This window comes from Cyclopterus lumpus, chromosome 23, assembly GCF_009769545.1.
Source record: "Cyclopterus lumpus isolate fCycLum1 chromosome 23, fCycLum1.pri, whole genome shotgun sequence".
Lineage (NCBI taxonomy): Eukaryota > Metazoa > Chordata > Actinopteri > Perciformes > Cyclopteridae > Cyclopterus > Cyclopterus lumpus.
The window spans coordinates 8,145,533-8,163,244 of record NC_046988.1 but is presented as its reverse complement, the minus strand read 5'-3'; the positions used below and the strand labels follow the sequence as shown (position 1 = coordinate 8,163,244).

The 17,712-nt window shown below is 43.2% G+C and overlaps 1 protein-coding gene across 2 annotated transcripts; it reads left to right on the top strand.

Annotated features, from left to right (window-relative positions):
* The first annotated feature begins 5,138 nt into the window (after positions 1–5,138).
* On the top strand, positions 5,139–17,461 carry LOC117726505 (proline-rich protein 5-like). 2 transcript variants are annotated; one of them, XM_034526822.1, is made up of 10 exons: positions 5,139–5,391; positions 7,664–7,753; positions 10,136–10,384; positions 11,168–11,248; positions 11,843–11,949; positions 12,897–12,988; positions 13,126–13,266; positions 15,518–15,662; positions 15,824–16,129; positions 16,594–17,461. In XM_034526822.1, exons 2-10 carry the CDS (start codon positions 7,728–7,730, stop codon positions 16,941–16,943), a joined length of 1,497 nt encoding a protein of 498 aa, XP_034382713.1. In that variant the 5' UTR covers positions 5,139–5,391; positions 7,664–7,727; the 3' UTR covers positions 16,944–17,461. The 2 variants fall into 2 exon arrangements, with proteins under 2 accessions (XP_034382713.1, XP_034382712.1); XM_034526821.1 differs by having other exon boundaries at positions 10,124–10,384.
* Positions 17,462–17,712: the final 251 nt, after the last annotated feature.

Genomic DNA, 17,712 nt, shown 5'->3' with positions numbered 1-17,712 from the left:
ATATTCCATCTGGTTTAAACTCATCTTAGACATTTTATTAATATGTTGAGGTAGTGTAGAAACAGTTTGTTGGTTACTCCATAGTTTGTCCACCAGAGAGCACTGGCAAGTAGATTTTACAGCTGTAAAATATTGTGCTCAGTATATATGTATACACACACACACACACACACACACACACACACACACACACACACACACACACACACACACACACACACACACACATTTAAACATCTAGGGCTTGCGCAGCATAATTATACATGAATACAGGAAGTGACCCCTTTCAGTTCTGCAGTCACACACATCTCCACAGAGATTAATGAACGGTGTATGAATCAAGATACAAAATATGCTTAACTAGTGTGTGTGCGTGTGTTTGTGTGTGTGTGTGTCTGCCCAATTAATGTTGAGACATTTTAATTAAAACCACAAATATCAACTCATGGTGGCTCGAGAAAAAAGTCAGGGAATCCCTAGAGTCCATAGCGCACATCCTCTGGGGAACATGAATGTCACCCAATTAAGAACAATATTCCTGTAAGAAAGAAATCATAATTACTGGCATGCAAGCGTCAAACAAAAAGATAACCTTTAATAACCTGACCTGTCTGCGCCGCAGGGGAACCACAGGTGGCACCGATAGCAGTCTGACTGCATTGCACCATTACTTTTACACAGGGTGGAAACCGGTCACATTGTGTAAACTCTGCAGGGCGATACAGGAAGTGGTCACTCCAGCTTTTAAACACAGTAAAACCTTTTCGGACTTTCTCACAATGTCTGACGAGGGAGAAAAATAAAAGATACAGTGGATTAAATGACTTCCTCTTCAGTGGAGCAAACAGTAAGACAAACACATACGGAGAAGTCCAAGCTATGGGATAAGAAACCAGTGTTTATGGGGAATGTTGTCTTTACATCAACATGTGACAATTCATTTAGCAATGATGTACCACTGTTTACCAACACCACACAAACATAATGTAGCAGTCTGCCATGAGACGTTTAACCATCTCCATTGTCAGCCACACAGAAATAGAAGTAAAAGTGATATTATTACAACATGGTAACATTCACTACATTGGTATCATATGTCCAAACTGCTTGTTATTGCGGTTCAACGACCATCCACAGATGTCTCTAATATATATAAACATGGATGAATTCCTATTACATAACCTATAGCTGACTAAGAGTTTCCATGTGGGCCTCATGAAGGAGTGTGTGTGTGTGTGTCTGTGTCTGTGTCTGTGTCTGTGTGTGTGTGTGTGTGTGTGTGTGTGTGTGTGTGTGTGTGTGTGTGTGTGTGTGTGTGTGTGTGTGTGTGTGTGTGTGTGTGTGTGTGTGTGTGTGTGTGTGTGTGTGTGTGTGTGTGCGCGTGTGTGCGTGTGTGCGTCTGTTTATGTGAGTGTTTACTAAACAGTGGTCCTTGTATTTGTTGTCCCTACAAACACACCATTCGGATTTGGAAACAAGTATCTTTCTCTGATAATTTGTGTAGTTGTAGCTTTAAATCACCTGATGGCAAATCACAAGTTGCTGTTTTTGCATTTCATAAAATTATAAAGTCATAAAAGATGAAATGAACTAATAAACAACAAAACAAGGAAATAGAATAACCTGTGTGTCCCCTCCTCGTTCTTTCTGTCTACTTACTCATTTATTTACTCATTAATCCATTTTTAGCTTTCCCACTAACTCCAGCTGCCCTTGAAGAAGCATTTGACCTCTAACTGCAGCTGTGGACCAGGGCGCTACTGGAGTGGAACCCTTATGACCTGGGTAATTACAGGTTAGCACTGGCTTTTGCTCCTCGGCTGCACTGGTGGTGCTTCAAGGAAAGACTTTGTTATTTTGGCCCTTTTCTAAATTGCCCTGCGGTGGTGAATTGAGGTAAAAGCCATCATCTGCTGTTCTGCTACGATCACAAAGGGAGACCATGGATAGAAGAATGATGTGAGATTGTGCATGTTGTTGAAGAGCATTTTGTCGTTTGATTATTTGGTTTAAAAGGTGGGAGATCACTGTCATATCCCTGCCTGTGTTTCAGCGCAGACAGAGACACAGTGAGCTGGATGTTTGCAGTTTAAAGGGAAGCCGTGTGGAGTGTAACCATGTAGCTGTGTGAGCCGAGGCTGCAGCTTTGCGATGGGGCTCCGGAGTCCTCGCAGGTCCCTGCTGCCGTCTCCTTGGGCCTGAGAGCTGCTTTTCTCCCCTCGTCTGTTCACGAAGCAGATCAAAGCGACACCCGGTTTAAATGATGCCCGTTTGCCTGCGGACGAGCGTGCGTGCACTTTGTCTGTGTACATGTGTAATGCAGTACATTTTTGGTCGAAGCGTGTGTCCACTTGAGCGCTTTCCCTGTCCACGAGTCGTCTCTTGACTGTGTGTGTTTGTTTGTGTAGGCCTAATGTGACCGTGTGTGTGTGTGTGTGTGTGTGTTTTAAATAGAGCGCTGGAGACGGAGCGTAGCTCAACATAAACAAACACTGTGTATCTCGACACGGATCTTCCATCCTGCGGCCCCAAAAGGTCACCTCTACCTGCTCGCCCTGTGGAAAGAGATGCAAGTCAGAGTCTCAGTTCCGTTATTGTCTTATATACGCATTACTAAAATATAAAGTTGATATGATAAGGAGAAGTGAGTCCATGTGTACATGTGATCATGTTTAAACATATTGGGCAGATCAAGGCCATTTCTTCACTGTTTATGACATTTGAGCCTTTCTCGACTGTTCCTAGAAAACCAAAACAATAAGCGTGTAATGTCATAAATATGACAAAGACTTCCACTTGCAAAACATCTAACGGAGACAACTGTTTTTACAACTCTTCAACTCTTCAGTGATTTTTAATATATAATGATTTTTATTATATCAAGATATTACAACTGTTGTCTTAATGAAATAAACTGCACGCTTCTCAAATGATCATGTTTCTGCTTTGTGGTTGTTGAACCTAGCGTGTCCTTCAGGGTAAAACCTTGTGTTGTTGCCATTAAAGTGTAACAATTAGGCACATGACAGGCATAATATGAAATTATCTCAACTAAGCTATCATAAAATAGATTAGATAATAATATGGATGTTCAAAATCATGTTGTGTTCAGTGATAGAGGGATCCTGCATACACATTATCCAAACACACACACACACACACACACGCTAGCAGTTAGCTAGTTTCTCTTCAAGTCTTAAGCGTGAAAGAATGTTCCGAAAGCAACATTCACTAACTGCAAGAAAAACTCACGCACTCATTTACTGCAGGTTTTTGATGGTCACATGATCAAACCCACATGCACACACACACACACACACACACACACACACACACACACACACACACACACACACACACACACACACACACCACATATCATCAGAAACTGATTGATATGTGGTGTGTCGTGTGCCAGCCATTATTTAAGACGTCATGTAAATTGTGTTTTTGTGAGCATGTCTACAGTATCTGTATGTGCCAAAATAGTGTGTGTGCGTGTGTGTGTGTGCATGCGCGCGCGTGTGTGTGTGTGTGTGTGTGTGTGTGTGTATGCAGAGACGTTAGTAACACTCTGTTTATATAATGTTCAGTGATTAGTAAACTCTGGGCGAGCTGTATCTTTCCAGGTGCCTGTGTGTGCGTGTGTGTGTGTGGGTGTGGGTGTGTGTATGTGGTGGTTTTATGGTCCTGAGAACTTTTAGGATACAATCTGGCCTTGGCCTGTAGACTTTGCTATTACAAACCTGTTCCTTATTACGGACACTGTTGCGTGTGTGTGCTCTGCACAGTAATCATACGCAGTGCAATTTGATGTGACACATAGAGCTCTGTGGTTAATACAGAGATATGTATTACATATACATTAGATATACTGTACAGCCTAAAGTTGATCAAATGCAAGTGTCGGCTCAGAAGTGAAAACACACCCATAAACACACACACAGAAGGCTGTGTAGCTGCTGAGTGGCCTTCTCCTCTGGCAGTTAAAGCACGCAGTGTATTGTCCAGTGTTTTGAGTGGGCTGCTGCTGTATTGGGTTGGTTATGAATTATTTCATTATGAATTAAACATGACGGGAGTCCACTGTGCTGTCAACTAAGACTCCTTTTGTTTTAAAACCTGCTGACAAAGCTGCGTTAATCTGCACCAACATGTGTGGCTGCACTTTGAATTGAGACTCTTTCTTTCTTCTTCTCCATGATGCAGCTATGGGGAACAATACGTGTCAGATCCAGCTGGACATCACTGGGCTTTCTCTTTGTTCATATCGGTGCCATAACAGTCCGTGAAATAGATCTTCTGAGTGGTATTACTGTCTACAAATTGTGTTTCAGTAGTAAAATGTGCTTAGTTGATTTCCACAATGAGCCATATGTTCATAGTCAAAGGTTGTAGCAGTATTACAACGTATAATGTGGTAACCCGTATTGACAATAATATTCATATCATATGTGTATCATTTAAAAAAAGAAACAAAATGCACGTTAAACAAAATGAAAGAGGATTTTTACTTATGGCATCATTATTATTTTCATATTTTCTCGAGTAGATATCTTGAGAAGGTATCGTCAACTCTTTTGGTCACAATAACCCTGTTGTGAAAATGTGACATTGTGACCGCCCTAAACATTAATTATTAAGAACTACACAGCAGCAGAGGGAAAGAGAAAGTCTTCTCAACTGTTATGTATGCAGTTATATACACGACCCCCCCCCCTCCTCCTCCTCACACACACACACACGCACACGCACACACACACACACAGACACACAGACACACACACACACACACACACTCTAAACCACTAACTTTCCATAGGCTGCCAGATACATGTCTCACCCATCGACCCATGCACATACAAAGCCTCATGTATGCGTGTATGTCTTATAAACACACACACACACACACACACACACACACACACTCTCACACACACACACACACACACACACACCGCCACCAGCATTCTCTCTCTCTCTCTCTCGGCCTTACGTCCCTCACTTCCCCTCTCTCTCTTTCTCTCTCTCTCTCTCTCTCTCTCTCTCTCTCTCTCTCTCTCTCTCTCTCTCTCTCTCTCTCTCTCTCTCTCTCTCTCTCTATATTTCTCTCTCTCTCTCTCTCTCACGCTCGCGGACTGTCCTGAAAGCTGCGCTGACAGCTCGCGCGGCTCTGGAACGGCTCCTGAACGTCGGGTGTTTTCAGGGCAAACGTGCGCAGCCCTCGCGCACTGTTACCTGCGCTAAAGAGCGGTGAAGGTGGACTCTCCGCAGCGCGCGGACCTCCAGCCTTCACGCACAGAAAGGAGCTCTTTGTGGCTCTTTCCGTTCGTGGTTGGTGCAGGATTAAAACAGAGAGAAAGAACACTTGTGAGGAAGACTTCTACAAAAGTGAGTACTGTAGGATCCTATGTTGTATGGAAATGATCAACTCAGTCCAAACTTGAAAGAACTCTGCTTCTTTTTTTTTTACTGAGCTTTTTTACTATCAAACAATTCCATTTCTACTCCATATAGCTTTATGATTTGTTTCCTCTCCCACTAAGTATTATTTATGGGAATCTTCATGCACCATACTCCAGGATTCCTGTGCAGGACATCGTGTGAAAGTGTTTTCTTAAACACTGAGACACGAAGCCGACTTAAGGACTGTTCTCAGGGTGGGATTGCTCTTAAAGCAGACACCGATGATTTGTAGGCTCGGGCACAACTCCAACCCGTGGTTTGTGTTTCTGCCAGAGGAAGGAGCAGACAAACCTGCTGCAGGACTGGAGCACTCTGCTGGGTGGTCATTTCCCTGTTGTGCTGCCAGTCTGCAGAATGGTGTATGTGTGCGTGCGTGTGTGTGCGTGCGTGTGTGCGTGTGTGTTGAAGCAGATTATGGATGTTAATTTTCAGCAGTGGAGTCCCTGATATCTACTTACAATGTAAATTGCTGAGGAAGAGGAGGAAGAAGAGGAGGAGGCTTCACACTCAGAAGTCAGGATTCTAAATGAGTGGGAGTTTACAGGTTTCATCAGGCCAGACTCTGGATGAGAAACCATTTCTAGCTCCCAAAAGCCCAATCCATGAAATTACAAGAGCCCTTAAGCAAGGCATTAAACCACGCCGCGGTGCATGTGTGTCATTCAATCTGAAGACATTTGTGATTGACCAGAGCCACGGGGACATCTATCCAGGCATATAATAACATTGACTGTTTTTACCATAACACGACACAAAATGACCACGTTGGTCAACAGAAATGTGCTTCACAGAGAAATGACAAGGAAATCTAGATCAGAAACATGAAATAGATATATCTAGGTAACATGTGTAACTGTAGCCGCCAGGCAACAGCAGGTCAAAGTGTATATTGCGACAAATAAAACTTCCAGGAAGTGAAGCCTGAACCACTGGAGACTCTTCACCAGCAGACAAACACTTTACAGCTTTCATGTAAACTTGACTTTGATTATCCACCAAGACCTCAACTTCACCAGCGCTCTCATCTGGTGTCTAAACCACATGCACTGTGCATTTGAAAATAACCCTGCTTGATCAAAGTTAAGCGTTAAGTGATGTCACTTTGCTTGCAAACTGTTAAATAATTTCTTGCATATTTTCTTTTTTTATGTCGTCATAAGTCTGTGGAGACTATGACAGTGACACAGGTCAGGAGGAAGCCTCGGATTTACACTATAGTTGGCCCTGTACTACAAACATGCCTGCTGTTTGTCATTCTATATGTGTGTGTGTGTGTGTGTGTGTGTATAGGGGCATGGTAGGATCAAATGTTTGTCTCACCCACTTTAGTGTAATTTGATTAGTTTACGGTGTCTTGTTAGCTTGACAGAGAGTGGAGACACCTGTCTGTCTGTGAATATCTGTCATCTGTCTGACTTAGCACTTTACTTTAATGAGCTTGTCATATTTGTTTTATATGTAGGAGCATTGTGCCTTTATTTGATAGTGACAGTGGCTATAAAGAGTGTATATACAGGGTGTGACATGCAACAACGGCCTGGTTTACATACGACACGTTGCTAAACCTCTAAGAAGTACAAGCATCTCATATTTTAACAACAGTGCTTTAAACTGACTGATTTCTTTACATCTGACCTTTCTACAATTGAAGCATTTTCCCACCAGAGTGAAGGCATAAAGGTGCTGTTGATTGCAAAATCTTCCAAAACTGTTGAGGTCTTTATGTGTTGCGTTCAGCCTATTCCCTCCATTGTCCGAAGGTTAGATCTGTGGAGGTACTTGGGTTAATTTTTTCTCTGTCACAGTGTCTCAAGAGCTGCTTTATAAAGCCACGCAGCTCTGCTTTTTTTTCGGGTTTCTCATGAGGGTTGTTTACTTAAAATATGCATTGCGCTGGTCATAGTCATTTTGCACATTGACTTGAAGTAGTAGTAAGAACGGGTGTTACTGATAACAATTCAAGTGTCCCAGTGAGCCGTGACACTGAGCCTGAAAGCAGCTAAATTACATTCCGCCATTATAATTTGTATTGCTTACACCTGTGCTTTTCCCACTGTGGCATGTAAAACATCTCACAGGAAGGAGGTCGATTCACTTGGGGTTCAAACTCGAAAATCGTCTCCACAAAAAGCCTGTTAAGTTTGTTACTTCACGTGGTTTTGTTTGAAATGAATCCCACTAATTCTACCTGTTTCAGATGCTGATTCATCAGTGGTGGTTGCTGGGCGGTCGGTAGGTCGCAGCAGTCTGTCAAGGCTAACATGGAACGAGAGGGCTCATTTAGGAGGTAAGAACACACACACACACACACACACACACACACACACTTTCACAAATGCCAGCGTGTCTTATTCAGAGTTTCACTGCATCTCCAATATATTCTGTTTCTTTTTCTCTCTTTGTCCCCATTCTCTGGAACACAAAAAGGTAGATGAAAGTGACTCACACACATTCCTGAATGACCTCATTCATTCTTTCAGTCATGCAAACATCCCCCTTATCCTCCTTTGTTTAGTAATTAGACTGCAGTATTTTCTCTCATACAACTCTTTCGGTTGTATCTGCGCCACAAACTTCCGGGTTGTACTCCTAATCTTTAATTTATTAAATGTAGAACCCTTTTTCCACCATGCTGACAACTCAGTCTTGGTATCCTCCACTCTTCATGTGCACAGACATTTTCTCAGAAAACTGCACCTTTACTGAGAAAATTTGGAAATTCATCCTCACAACGAAAGTTGTGTGTGTGAGTGTGTGTGTGTGTTTATGCACTTGTGTGTGTGTGTGTGTGTGTGTGTGTATCTGAGCCCCAGGCTCCTGTTTCTCACACTGACCTATTTATGTGGAGTTGAACTAAGATCCAGGTTGACAGACGGACCAAAATCACACATACGCACACACACACACACACACACACACACACACACACACACACACACACACACACACACACACACACACACACACACACCTTCTCCCCTCTTCCCGCCATATTCTTTTACATGCTTCTGATGTTCCATACTTTTCATCTATTTTCAGACCCTTCTTTTTCTCTTTCTTCTTCCTGTTGTGACATTCAATTGGGTATTGGATCATTACAACGGTTCCACAGCAGATGACAGTAAAAAGCAGACAAACCCGATTACAGCTTGAATACAACTTCTATCTGTCTCACACAGGAGGAGGGGGAAGTGAAAAGTGTGTCACCTTTAAATCCTTCCCCTCCCTCTTGGCAGCTCTTGAATCTCAAAGGGTTCCTTTGTCCGCCTGGCACAAAAGTTCACTTCCCATGGTCACCGACTGGCACAGACTGGCAAAGGGAGAGAGAGAGAAGAGGGTAGAGAAGAAAAAAAAGGTTGAAGTAAAAGAAGTAGGAGGGAGAAAAATGTCAAAAAGGTCATGTGAAAGAGTGAGACAGAGACCCATGAGGACAGAGACACCTTTTCTCTTCCACATCTTCATCCTTTCTTTCATCGCTCTGTTCAGTGTGACCCACACACTCATGGGGTGGGGATGTGTGGTACCCTTTCAGTTACTGGAGTAAGTACATCATATATAGTAAACGCAGATTACACATTTACAAACACACATGCTGTACGTGCCTGTGGGAAAAAATATATAGTTTCAACACCTGTTCCTGACATATTAAGCAGCTTTATTTTAGTTTCTGTCCTTTGAGTTTCAGCTTTCACCACGTTGTTACTTTGCTCCTCTTCTTCTGTACCTTTAAGGGCTCTCACTGACACAATGCATTCTTTCACTGTGAATCCTAACCATCATAAGTACATTCTCAACCCCAACAGATATCCTGGACAAAAACTAAACCTGAAAACTAACAATTATTACTTGCACATGTTTAAATCTAGGGATTCAATATAATCTGTATAGTTTAATTTCCACCTGCACCTTTTACGGCTGAAAGTGAACTCACTGTTAATGTTTGTTTCTCCTACCAACCTCTGAATATTTAGTCTTCTCCTCTGCCTGTGCCTCCCTACACACTCCTTCTCCCTCCTCTTTGTTCCTCTTCCTCGTGTCTCCATTCCTCAGTTCACTTTTATACCTTCATAAGCTTCATTCCTGCCCTCCTCCTCATTCTTCCTCTTTCTTGCCCTCTATCTGCTCATCTTTCTTACGGTCCCCCCCTCTCTCCATTTCTCTGTTTGAATGTTTTTCCTTCAGTTTCTATGTACTCTCCTCCTGACTGGCTCCCTGTACACACTTGTCTCTCTACTGTATTGTATCTGTTCAAAGTGTGATGCCATCGCATAAACATCAACAGATGGCAAAGTAATTACCCATCAACGAAAGGTAATGTCAGCCTTTAAAGTCAGGAAGGATTACAGTGTTTTTGTGGGCAGCAGTAATGCCTTTTCTCTGCAGACTTTCTGCTGATTTTGAGTTTCTATAAGTGTTTTTTAAATTTTCAGTACGGTGCCTTGGTTGTTAACACATAAACAACAAATGCATCCTGCAAGAGAACACTTTTGAAGATTTTGGAAGTTTCTGAAAAACTAAAAACTCCTATTATTGTCTCTGGATGACTTTTACACATTATGGAGTGGAAAGTGGGCGTGGCTCCGCCAGTGTCATCCAGTAGCACAAAGTACTGCAGTTTCCTCTGATAACTATTTATTTCGGTCTTCTGCATTTCGAGGACTCTCCACAGCAAGCTGAGGTTGGGTAGCAACTCGTCCTCCAGTCTGACCGACCTCTCGCAGGCGAAAACCCCAGGAGGAGGAGGAGCAGGAGCAGGAGGAGCAGGAGGAGCAGGAGGAGGAGGAGGAGGAGGAGGAGGAGGAGCAGGAGCAGGAGCAGGGGGGGATAGAGGAGGGACAACTGGAGGACTGGCTGAGGAGTGCAGCAGGGACAGGGGGACCCAGCAGAGAAGGGCCGGGACCAACGCCACTTGGAACAGGTTAGTGTGTGAGCCGTGGTCTGAAGCATGAGTCATGTTGGTTCACTTGACATATTTGACTGAATGGGAAAATATGTATTTTTTGGTCTTGCATACACGCCTAGTTAAGCTGTCGCGCCTGTATGTTTACACACAGATAGACATCTGTGTGCTTGTGTGCCTTTTCCCCCCAGAATAAACATCGCTGGCGGAAAGCTCTGTTAGTGCCATAATTCATGCTGTGAATACAAACACACATAAGCAGCAACTCTTTCTGTCTCTCTTCCCTGAGGGTCCATCATCTATCTCTTTTTATCTGCATCCATCGCTCACTCTTCTTTTCATCTCATTCTGCCTCTTGAGCCTTTTCTTCTCTCTCTCTCTCTTTTCTCTTGTTATTTTAATGGTGTTTCAGCTTTAATTGACACTAGACAGTGCAGGGTGAAAGCAGGAGCGCTTGGTTTGATGGGGGAGGAGGGGGGGGAGGAGGGGGGGGTGAACAACATGAGCTGGACCGGAGCCTAGAGTGAAAAAAGAAAAGAAGTTCATGAACCCTCCTCACCTTTTTCTGGTTTTCTGCTGTCTTCTATTTATTTATTGTTTTTATTATTTATGTGAGGCAAATCTTTAATGTATCTCAGTTTAAAGCAATGGAAATCTTTTTGTGTGTGTGAAATGCTACCGCTCAGCAGCTGGTCAGGTAGTGATCATGCATATGGTTGATTCCTGTAATTGTATTCTATCATTCTACACATTAGTCGTTGAACATTTGTCCAGTAAAGGCTTCTGTGTGCTTCTTCTTAGCATCCACAACGCAGTGATATCGGTTTTCCAGAGGAAGGATCTGGGGGAAAATGAACTCTACACTCTGAATGAAAGTGTCAGGTGAGCTCTTATTTGCCTGTTTATTTTTGACTCGCTTGCTGACTTTCACAAAAACACAGGCGAAAGTTGAGTTTGAGCTGGTTTGAATTTCAGGAAGACATTTGACTAAATTATAGTGTTATACTCTGTAATTTCCCACCTTCCCTTTCTCCCATATACACACAATGGCTACATTTAGTCTCTACTGACACATTAACTCATGACTGTTTTTGTTGTTGCATCTCTCTCTGCTACTCCTTCTGTCTCCTGCTGTTCTCGGCTGTCCACTTAACCAGAAACGGCAGTAGTCATGACGAAGATTAGACAAAGATCAAAGATCACATGTTCCCTTCCTGTAATAACAGCATGTGAGCTGTCGGACTAATCTCTACCTGTTGTTCTCTCCAGTGTATCAGTGGAAAATCCTGTTGTTGAAATGTTCTTTGTGTTCAGTGGGAACAACATCTTTTCTCATTTCCTGAGCATGCTGCTGTTTAAACACTAGCTTTCCAGTTCACTAGAACTAATTATGTATGGTTCATGTTGATGAAGTATTGCTGATGTAATGTGTATATAGTATACATAGGCTCTCATGTGCACTACATTTGTATACAGGCAGCTGCTGAAGACGGAGCTGGGCTCCTTCTTCACTGAGTACCTTCAGAACCAGCTGCTCACTAAAGGCATGGTGATCCTGAGAGACAAGATCCACTTCTATGAAGGTGAGCCAGCGAGTCACTGCAGAGAGTTTTTATCTCAATGTGAAAACATCACAAGTCTACCAGAGGAATTTAATGATTGACTGAAATGTGAGACGCCGGTTAACCCTTGAACTATTTGTTTGAACTGTTAGAGCATGGCTTTATCTCTACACCATCACTCTGTGTGATGGACCTTTTTCTGCAGGACCCATTTGCACAGACACACACACACGCACACACACATGCACGCACACGCGCACACACCCACGTACACACACACACTCTCTCTCTCTCTCTCTCTCTCTCTCACACACACACACACACAAAAAGAGTCAGAGTGAGAACAAGCCATTGAGGAGGTGAGAACAAGACACTGAAATACATTTGTTCTCTCTGTTGTGGCAGATGTGTGACCTTTATTTGAAGTACCTTTGAAGGACACACACACACACACACTGACTAGATTTTCAGTGCTGTCGTCACAGCAACCAAATAGGAAGTGATCCAATACGTCACATAACACATAACATCCAGTTAGTGAGAGATAAAACACTGCGGTGCATTGAGTGACTCACAGACCCATTGTTCTGGTTCACTCAATAGCAGTGTGTGTGTGTGTGTGTGTGTGTGTGCATGTGCCCGCATGCCTGCACATGCATGCACAGACCTATGCTGTAAAATATGAAGCCTCAAGAATATTTGGTCATTCTCAGGGCGAGAAGCATCATCATGTTTCCTTTGCAAAGCACACGCTCTGTTGTGTCCATCACTACAGACATGACCCACTGTCATGGAACTAGGAACGAGTACATCCACCGCAATGAGAACAAGACACGTGACGTTCTCAGATAACATGATGCAGAGACTTTTCCAAAACATCCCAGGACATTGTCTCTTGTTGACTGCATGGGCCAGTCAGACTGTAATCTCTTTGACTTTGTGGTGATTGGTTGTTCGTTGTGTTATAGGTCAGAAGTTGCTCGACACTCTGGCCGACACATGGGACTTCTTTTTCTGTGATGTTCTGTCCATGCTGCAGGCCATCTTCTATCCTGTACAGGTGCACAGACACACACGCACGCACACACATACACATACACACATATACACACGCACACACACACACACACACACACACACACACACACAGGCTTATCTCTCCATTCCAAAATTGTGTGTTGACATGTGTGTCCTCAGGGAAAGGAGCCATCAGTGCGTCAGTTGGCTCTCCTCCACTTCAGGAACATCATCACCCTCAACCTGAAACTGGACGAGGCTCTGTGTCGACCCCGAGCCAGAGTTCCCCCTTCTATCATACAGATGCTGCTAATACTACAGGTACACACACACACACACACACACACACACACACACACACACACACACGGCATGCACAGACACACATCCATGGCTGCTGTAGGCTGAGGGAAGAGGGTAAGTGACAACAGATGGAGGATCAGAGGGTACAGAGAGTGGCTGACTTTTTTTTTTCGTGTAAAGGGATCTCACAGGAAGTCATCTCACAGGAGACACAGAGCACAGTCATCTTCCCATGACCACTCCGTCCCCTCTGCACCCTGCCTGTGTCTGTTTGTGTCACGGTTTTCCTGTGTGAATTCACCATGTTTACACTGTCCTTTAAGACCCGCGTGTTCTCACAAAAACAGGAAAATCTGCAACTCAATCGTCAAAAGAATCAATTAGGATTACTGACCTAATTTTTTGAAAACTTTATTGAAGCAAAGGGTCAAATGAGTATGCATTGTGTTGATGAGGGGGCAGCCATTCATGTGTCCCCTGTAATTAAGTGATTAGAAACACTTAAAGATAAACTATAGTGTGGAACAGAAGGCTGACTGATATCACCCCAAAGTAAGACTGACTTTTAGAGTTTAAATTAAAACAAAAAAAAGTGATTATGATTTAGTGTTCATCGATTGAGCTGCTTACAGCTAATAATCCATTACCTTCGCTTCCCGTGGGAACAGGAAGAGAGTTGTTGTTGTCTTATTTATCTTGTTATTTAACTGTGATGTCCCTGTACTCTTCATGCAGACAACTCGTAATGCATTTTCAAGTTTCACGCTGCTTGTTTCACATGATCCGCACCAGTTTTCTTCATCTGCTGCGTGGGTCTTCAGTCATTGTCGGTCACATCCATATTTTGTCATTGTAGGGTGTGCGTTCAACATTTTGCCTTTTCTCCTCATCAAGGCAATGTTTTCCATCCCAGAGGTCAAAGCCTGCACCCGGGGTTGCAACATGATTTACAGGGGTAGAAAGGAACGGAAAACTAAATTCTGTATTTGTTTTTTCGCTTTGATTTCTTTAAATGTTTCTATTGTATGATATTCACAATATTATTCACAGTTATGCAGATTTAGTTTGAGTAAAACCACCTTGGGGACATTCGAATTCTGTGAATCTAGACCACACATTTCCTGTTTTATGTGCACAAAATTTTTAAATGGTCTATTTGTGTAGCGCCCACAATGAATAATATCAATATCTACAGGTAGAGTTGAGGACACAAGAGCAGAGTAGCTAACTAAGACAAGAGGTTTGCTGTTTTGGAACTTCTTGTTTCATCTGTTAGTAATTTCCTTTTCGTTCTGTGACGCCAATTCGCCGAAGTCTGGTCTGTTGATGTGGTTTGTCTCTGTGCTGTGGTTGAGATGCATGTGCTCAATGCTTCAGAGGACTGAAACAGGACTGATCTCTCTATTGTGAAGACTGAGTGAGGCCCACACATATCAAACTCCTCAGCGGGACGATTTGGTCCCAAGTTTATCAAAATTGTGGGAGGCGACTCCAACTATTATGCAAACAAAGTGCCTGGAACTTTCAAGCAGAAACTTTGTCATTTATTTTTCTTCATGGCTCTTCAACAGCCCCATATGGATTTCCATTGATTATGAGGGTAATTTATTTGCCACTGACCTTGTTAGAAGCAAGCTGACGTCACATGCACACGGGTTGAGCCTTGCAGCAAAGCTGTAATGCCGTTTTTTTCCCTGTCGACAGTGAAGACCGTTTATGCTGTTCGAATCAATATTTTTCTAACAACAACTAATTAGATGGCAATGTGATGTGAAAGAAGTCCCTCGTAGAGAGCAATGATCTATGCAGTGACATGTCTGTCTATATTAAACCAGATACATGAGTTTATTTTATCTGTCTAAATGAGCAATGCTGTTTATTATTTTCTTATCCGAGTATGTTTACACATGGTTATACTCCGATAAGATTGGGACCAGAAACTCTTCTGTTCATGTTTTAGTGTCACTCCATTATGTTTTGTTACTCAGCTAACGTCACAGAGACTTTTGATTCTTCTCGCAGTAACTGAGTGTTTGATGAAATCACAGAAAGGTCAAATTGAACATTCTTTCATTCTTTTACCCTGAGATCCTTTTCATTGCTTTTAAAAATTCCGTTACCACCTGCCAACAAGCAGCAATTACTGGCTAACGCAAACTGGTGTGTGTGTGTGTGTGTGTGTGTGTGTGTGTGTGTGTGTGTGTGTGTGTGTGTGCGTGTGCGTGTGTGTGTGTGCGTGTGTGTGTGTGTGTGTGTCTCTCTGGTGCAGGGAGTCCATGAATCTAAAGGTGTAACAGACGTCTACCTTCGTTTGGAGTCTCTCATCCAGAAGGTGGTCTCTCCCTACCTCGGCACTCATGGGTTATATTCCAGAGATGGATCTTCCCATTTGCACTGCTCCTCCTGCCTTTTAGGTACGTACATGTGAGTGTCAATGTGTTTACAGACGACGAATCCACGATCACCTGTGTGTTCATGTGTTCTCATGCCCTTGCGCTCTGTGGTGTTGTTAAGTGTTTTCAATGATAAAGTAATCAAATGTATTAAATAATCTTTCTTTTTTCTCTCTCTCCAGAAAAGCGTTTGCAGCGCTCCTGGCCCTCCAAACCAGGAAACTCCCCCATCGCCAAGAACCCGGTGGTCCGCTCTAAGAGCTACAACGTTCCCATGCTGACCCCTGTGGTGGAGTATGACACCGACTCGTCCTCGGGAGGTGGAGCAGGTATCAGGCGGCACTCCGTCTCGGAGATGACTTCCTGCTTGGAGGAGAGCAGCTCTTTAGCTGAATCCATAGTAACTGCCACAAACCACACCAGCAACACCAGCAACACCAGCCTCGCCAACCACTCTCCAGCTTCCACGCTCTCCGCTGCACTTTCAGGTACGGCTACCCCGGTTATAAACCACCTCACAAATCATTGGCATCAGCACATTTCAAGATGACAAGACGATATTATTGCTGGAGGGATCAATGTTTTAGATTACTTTTTAAACAGTTGGTGCTGAATCTCAGACCTTTAAATTAAACTGTCGAACTTTGCACAAAGCCATATTTTTTTGTCCTAAAATGCCTTGAAATCATTTAAATAGAGTGAACTGACTATGAGTTGAGGCAAAAATCTTTAGAAAATCCCAAAGATATTTGGAAGTCTTGTGTGAAAGCAGTCACATTTCTTGTTTTTGTTTAGTTTTTTACATCAAAAATATCTGACTAAACTTACTCCACTCGCCTCAGTACAGACTAACAGCAGGCAGCTGATCAATAACAGACCCAGAGAGTTTGATCCCATTTAACCCACTGATCCTTACTTTGCTCAACTCTAACCCCTCATGGTCTCTGTACAGACACTGTGACGTCCAGCCAGGACCCCCTCCCCAGAGACGCTGACAGTCCTGCAGGTCCCCACCCTCTCCAGCCACAGGAGCCCTCCCCAGGCGAGGACACACACTGCACCGGCTCGCTGGTGTCAGACTCCTCCTCATCCTCCAGAGCGCTGGCTCAAGACACGAGCTCCGGTCCCAGTCCTTCGTCCAGTCTGGAGATCATGATGGACCACGTCCCGGAGTCTTTGGACTCGGAGACGGAGCACGACGGCATCTTTCTGGACTTCTCGCGCTGTTGCTCTGGAGGGTCGAACGCACAGCAGATACACACTGATGAAGAGACGTGTGCAAACATTCCTGACACCCAGTGACACTTGGTGCTGTTTTATGGAGACTCATTAGGGATCTAACCTAAATTATTTTTTTAGAAGATGTGGTCACCCATCGCTAGAAACAAGTCCAACCTCATGATGACTGGTGACAATATGAATGTATGTGTGTGTGTGTGTGTGTGCTCCCAGCTGGAAACATGTACACTGGCTTCTTTAAGATGAAAGATCTTTGCCCAGTTTTTTCTTTTAAATGATAGCGATGACATCACATTCCAGGGGCGGGTGCACATGCTGAAGAAATGCTTTATCTTTTGTCAAATATCTCTGCAAGAGGAGGGCTTTTGAATAACTTTGACTGTCAAATGTAAACTTTTTAATACTTTGAATGTAAAAGAAAACTATCCAACTCTGTTGGTTGAAACTCAACTTATTTTATTAATGGATGATAAAAAAATATGAATTTGAATTTTAACTCTGTCTCGCACTATATTCACACCTAAACCTGAATCTCTGGTATATTGAGAGAGATTTACATTCAAGCATTCAAGAGAAGAAGGCACTATAGAAATGGTTCCACTGTATCCCAAATGGTCTACAGAAGACCAGGAACATTCCACATCTAATACAACATTATCGAAGAACCACAATAACACCCTTAGAAGAACACCCTAATAACTGGTGTTGCTCAGCATAAGAACATTGTTTGAAAACAAAATATGGATTTCAACCAAGCAATAGTTTGGTTGAAGAAAACTCAGTAGACACTGCCATCTTTTGTCCTTCTCTTTCACAGGGCCAAGTGTGTTAT

Bases quoted from the DNA above. Each gene is read 5' to 3' on its own strand.
- LOC117726505 (XM_034526821.1), top strand. From the start codon at position 7,728: ATGGAACGAGAGGGCTCATTTAGGAG. The intron at 11,249-11,842 runs GTGAGCTCTTAT...ATTTGTATACAG, and splicing joins ACTCTGAATGAAAGTGTCAG to GCAGCTGCTGAAGACGGAGC. The intron at 11,950-12,896 runs GTGAGCCAGCGA...GTTGTGTTATAG, and splicing joins CAAGATCCACTTCTATGAAG to GTCAGAAGTTGCTCGACACT.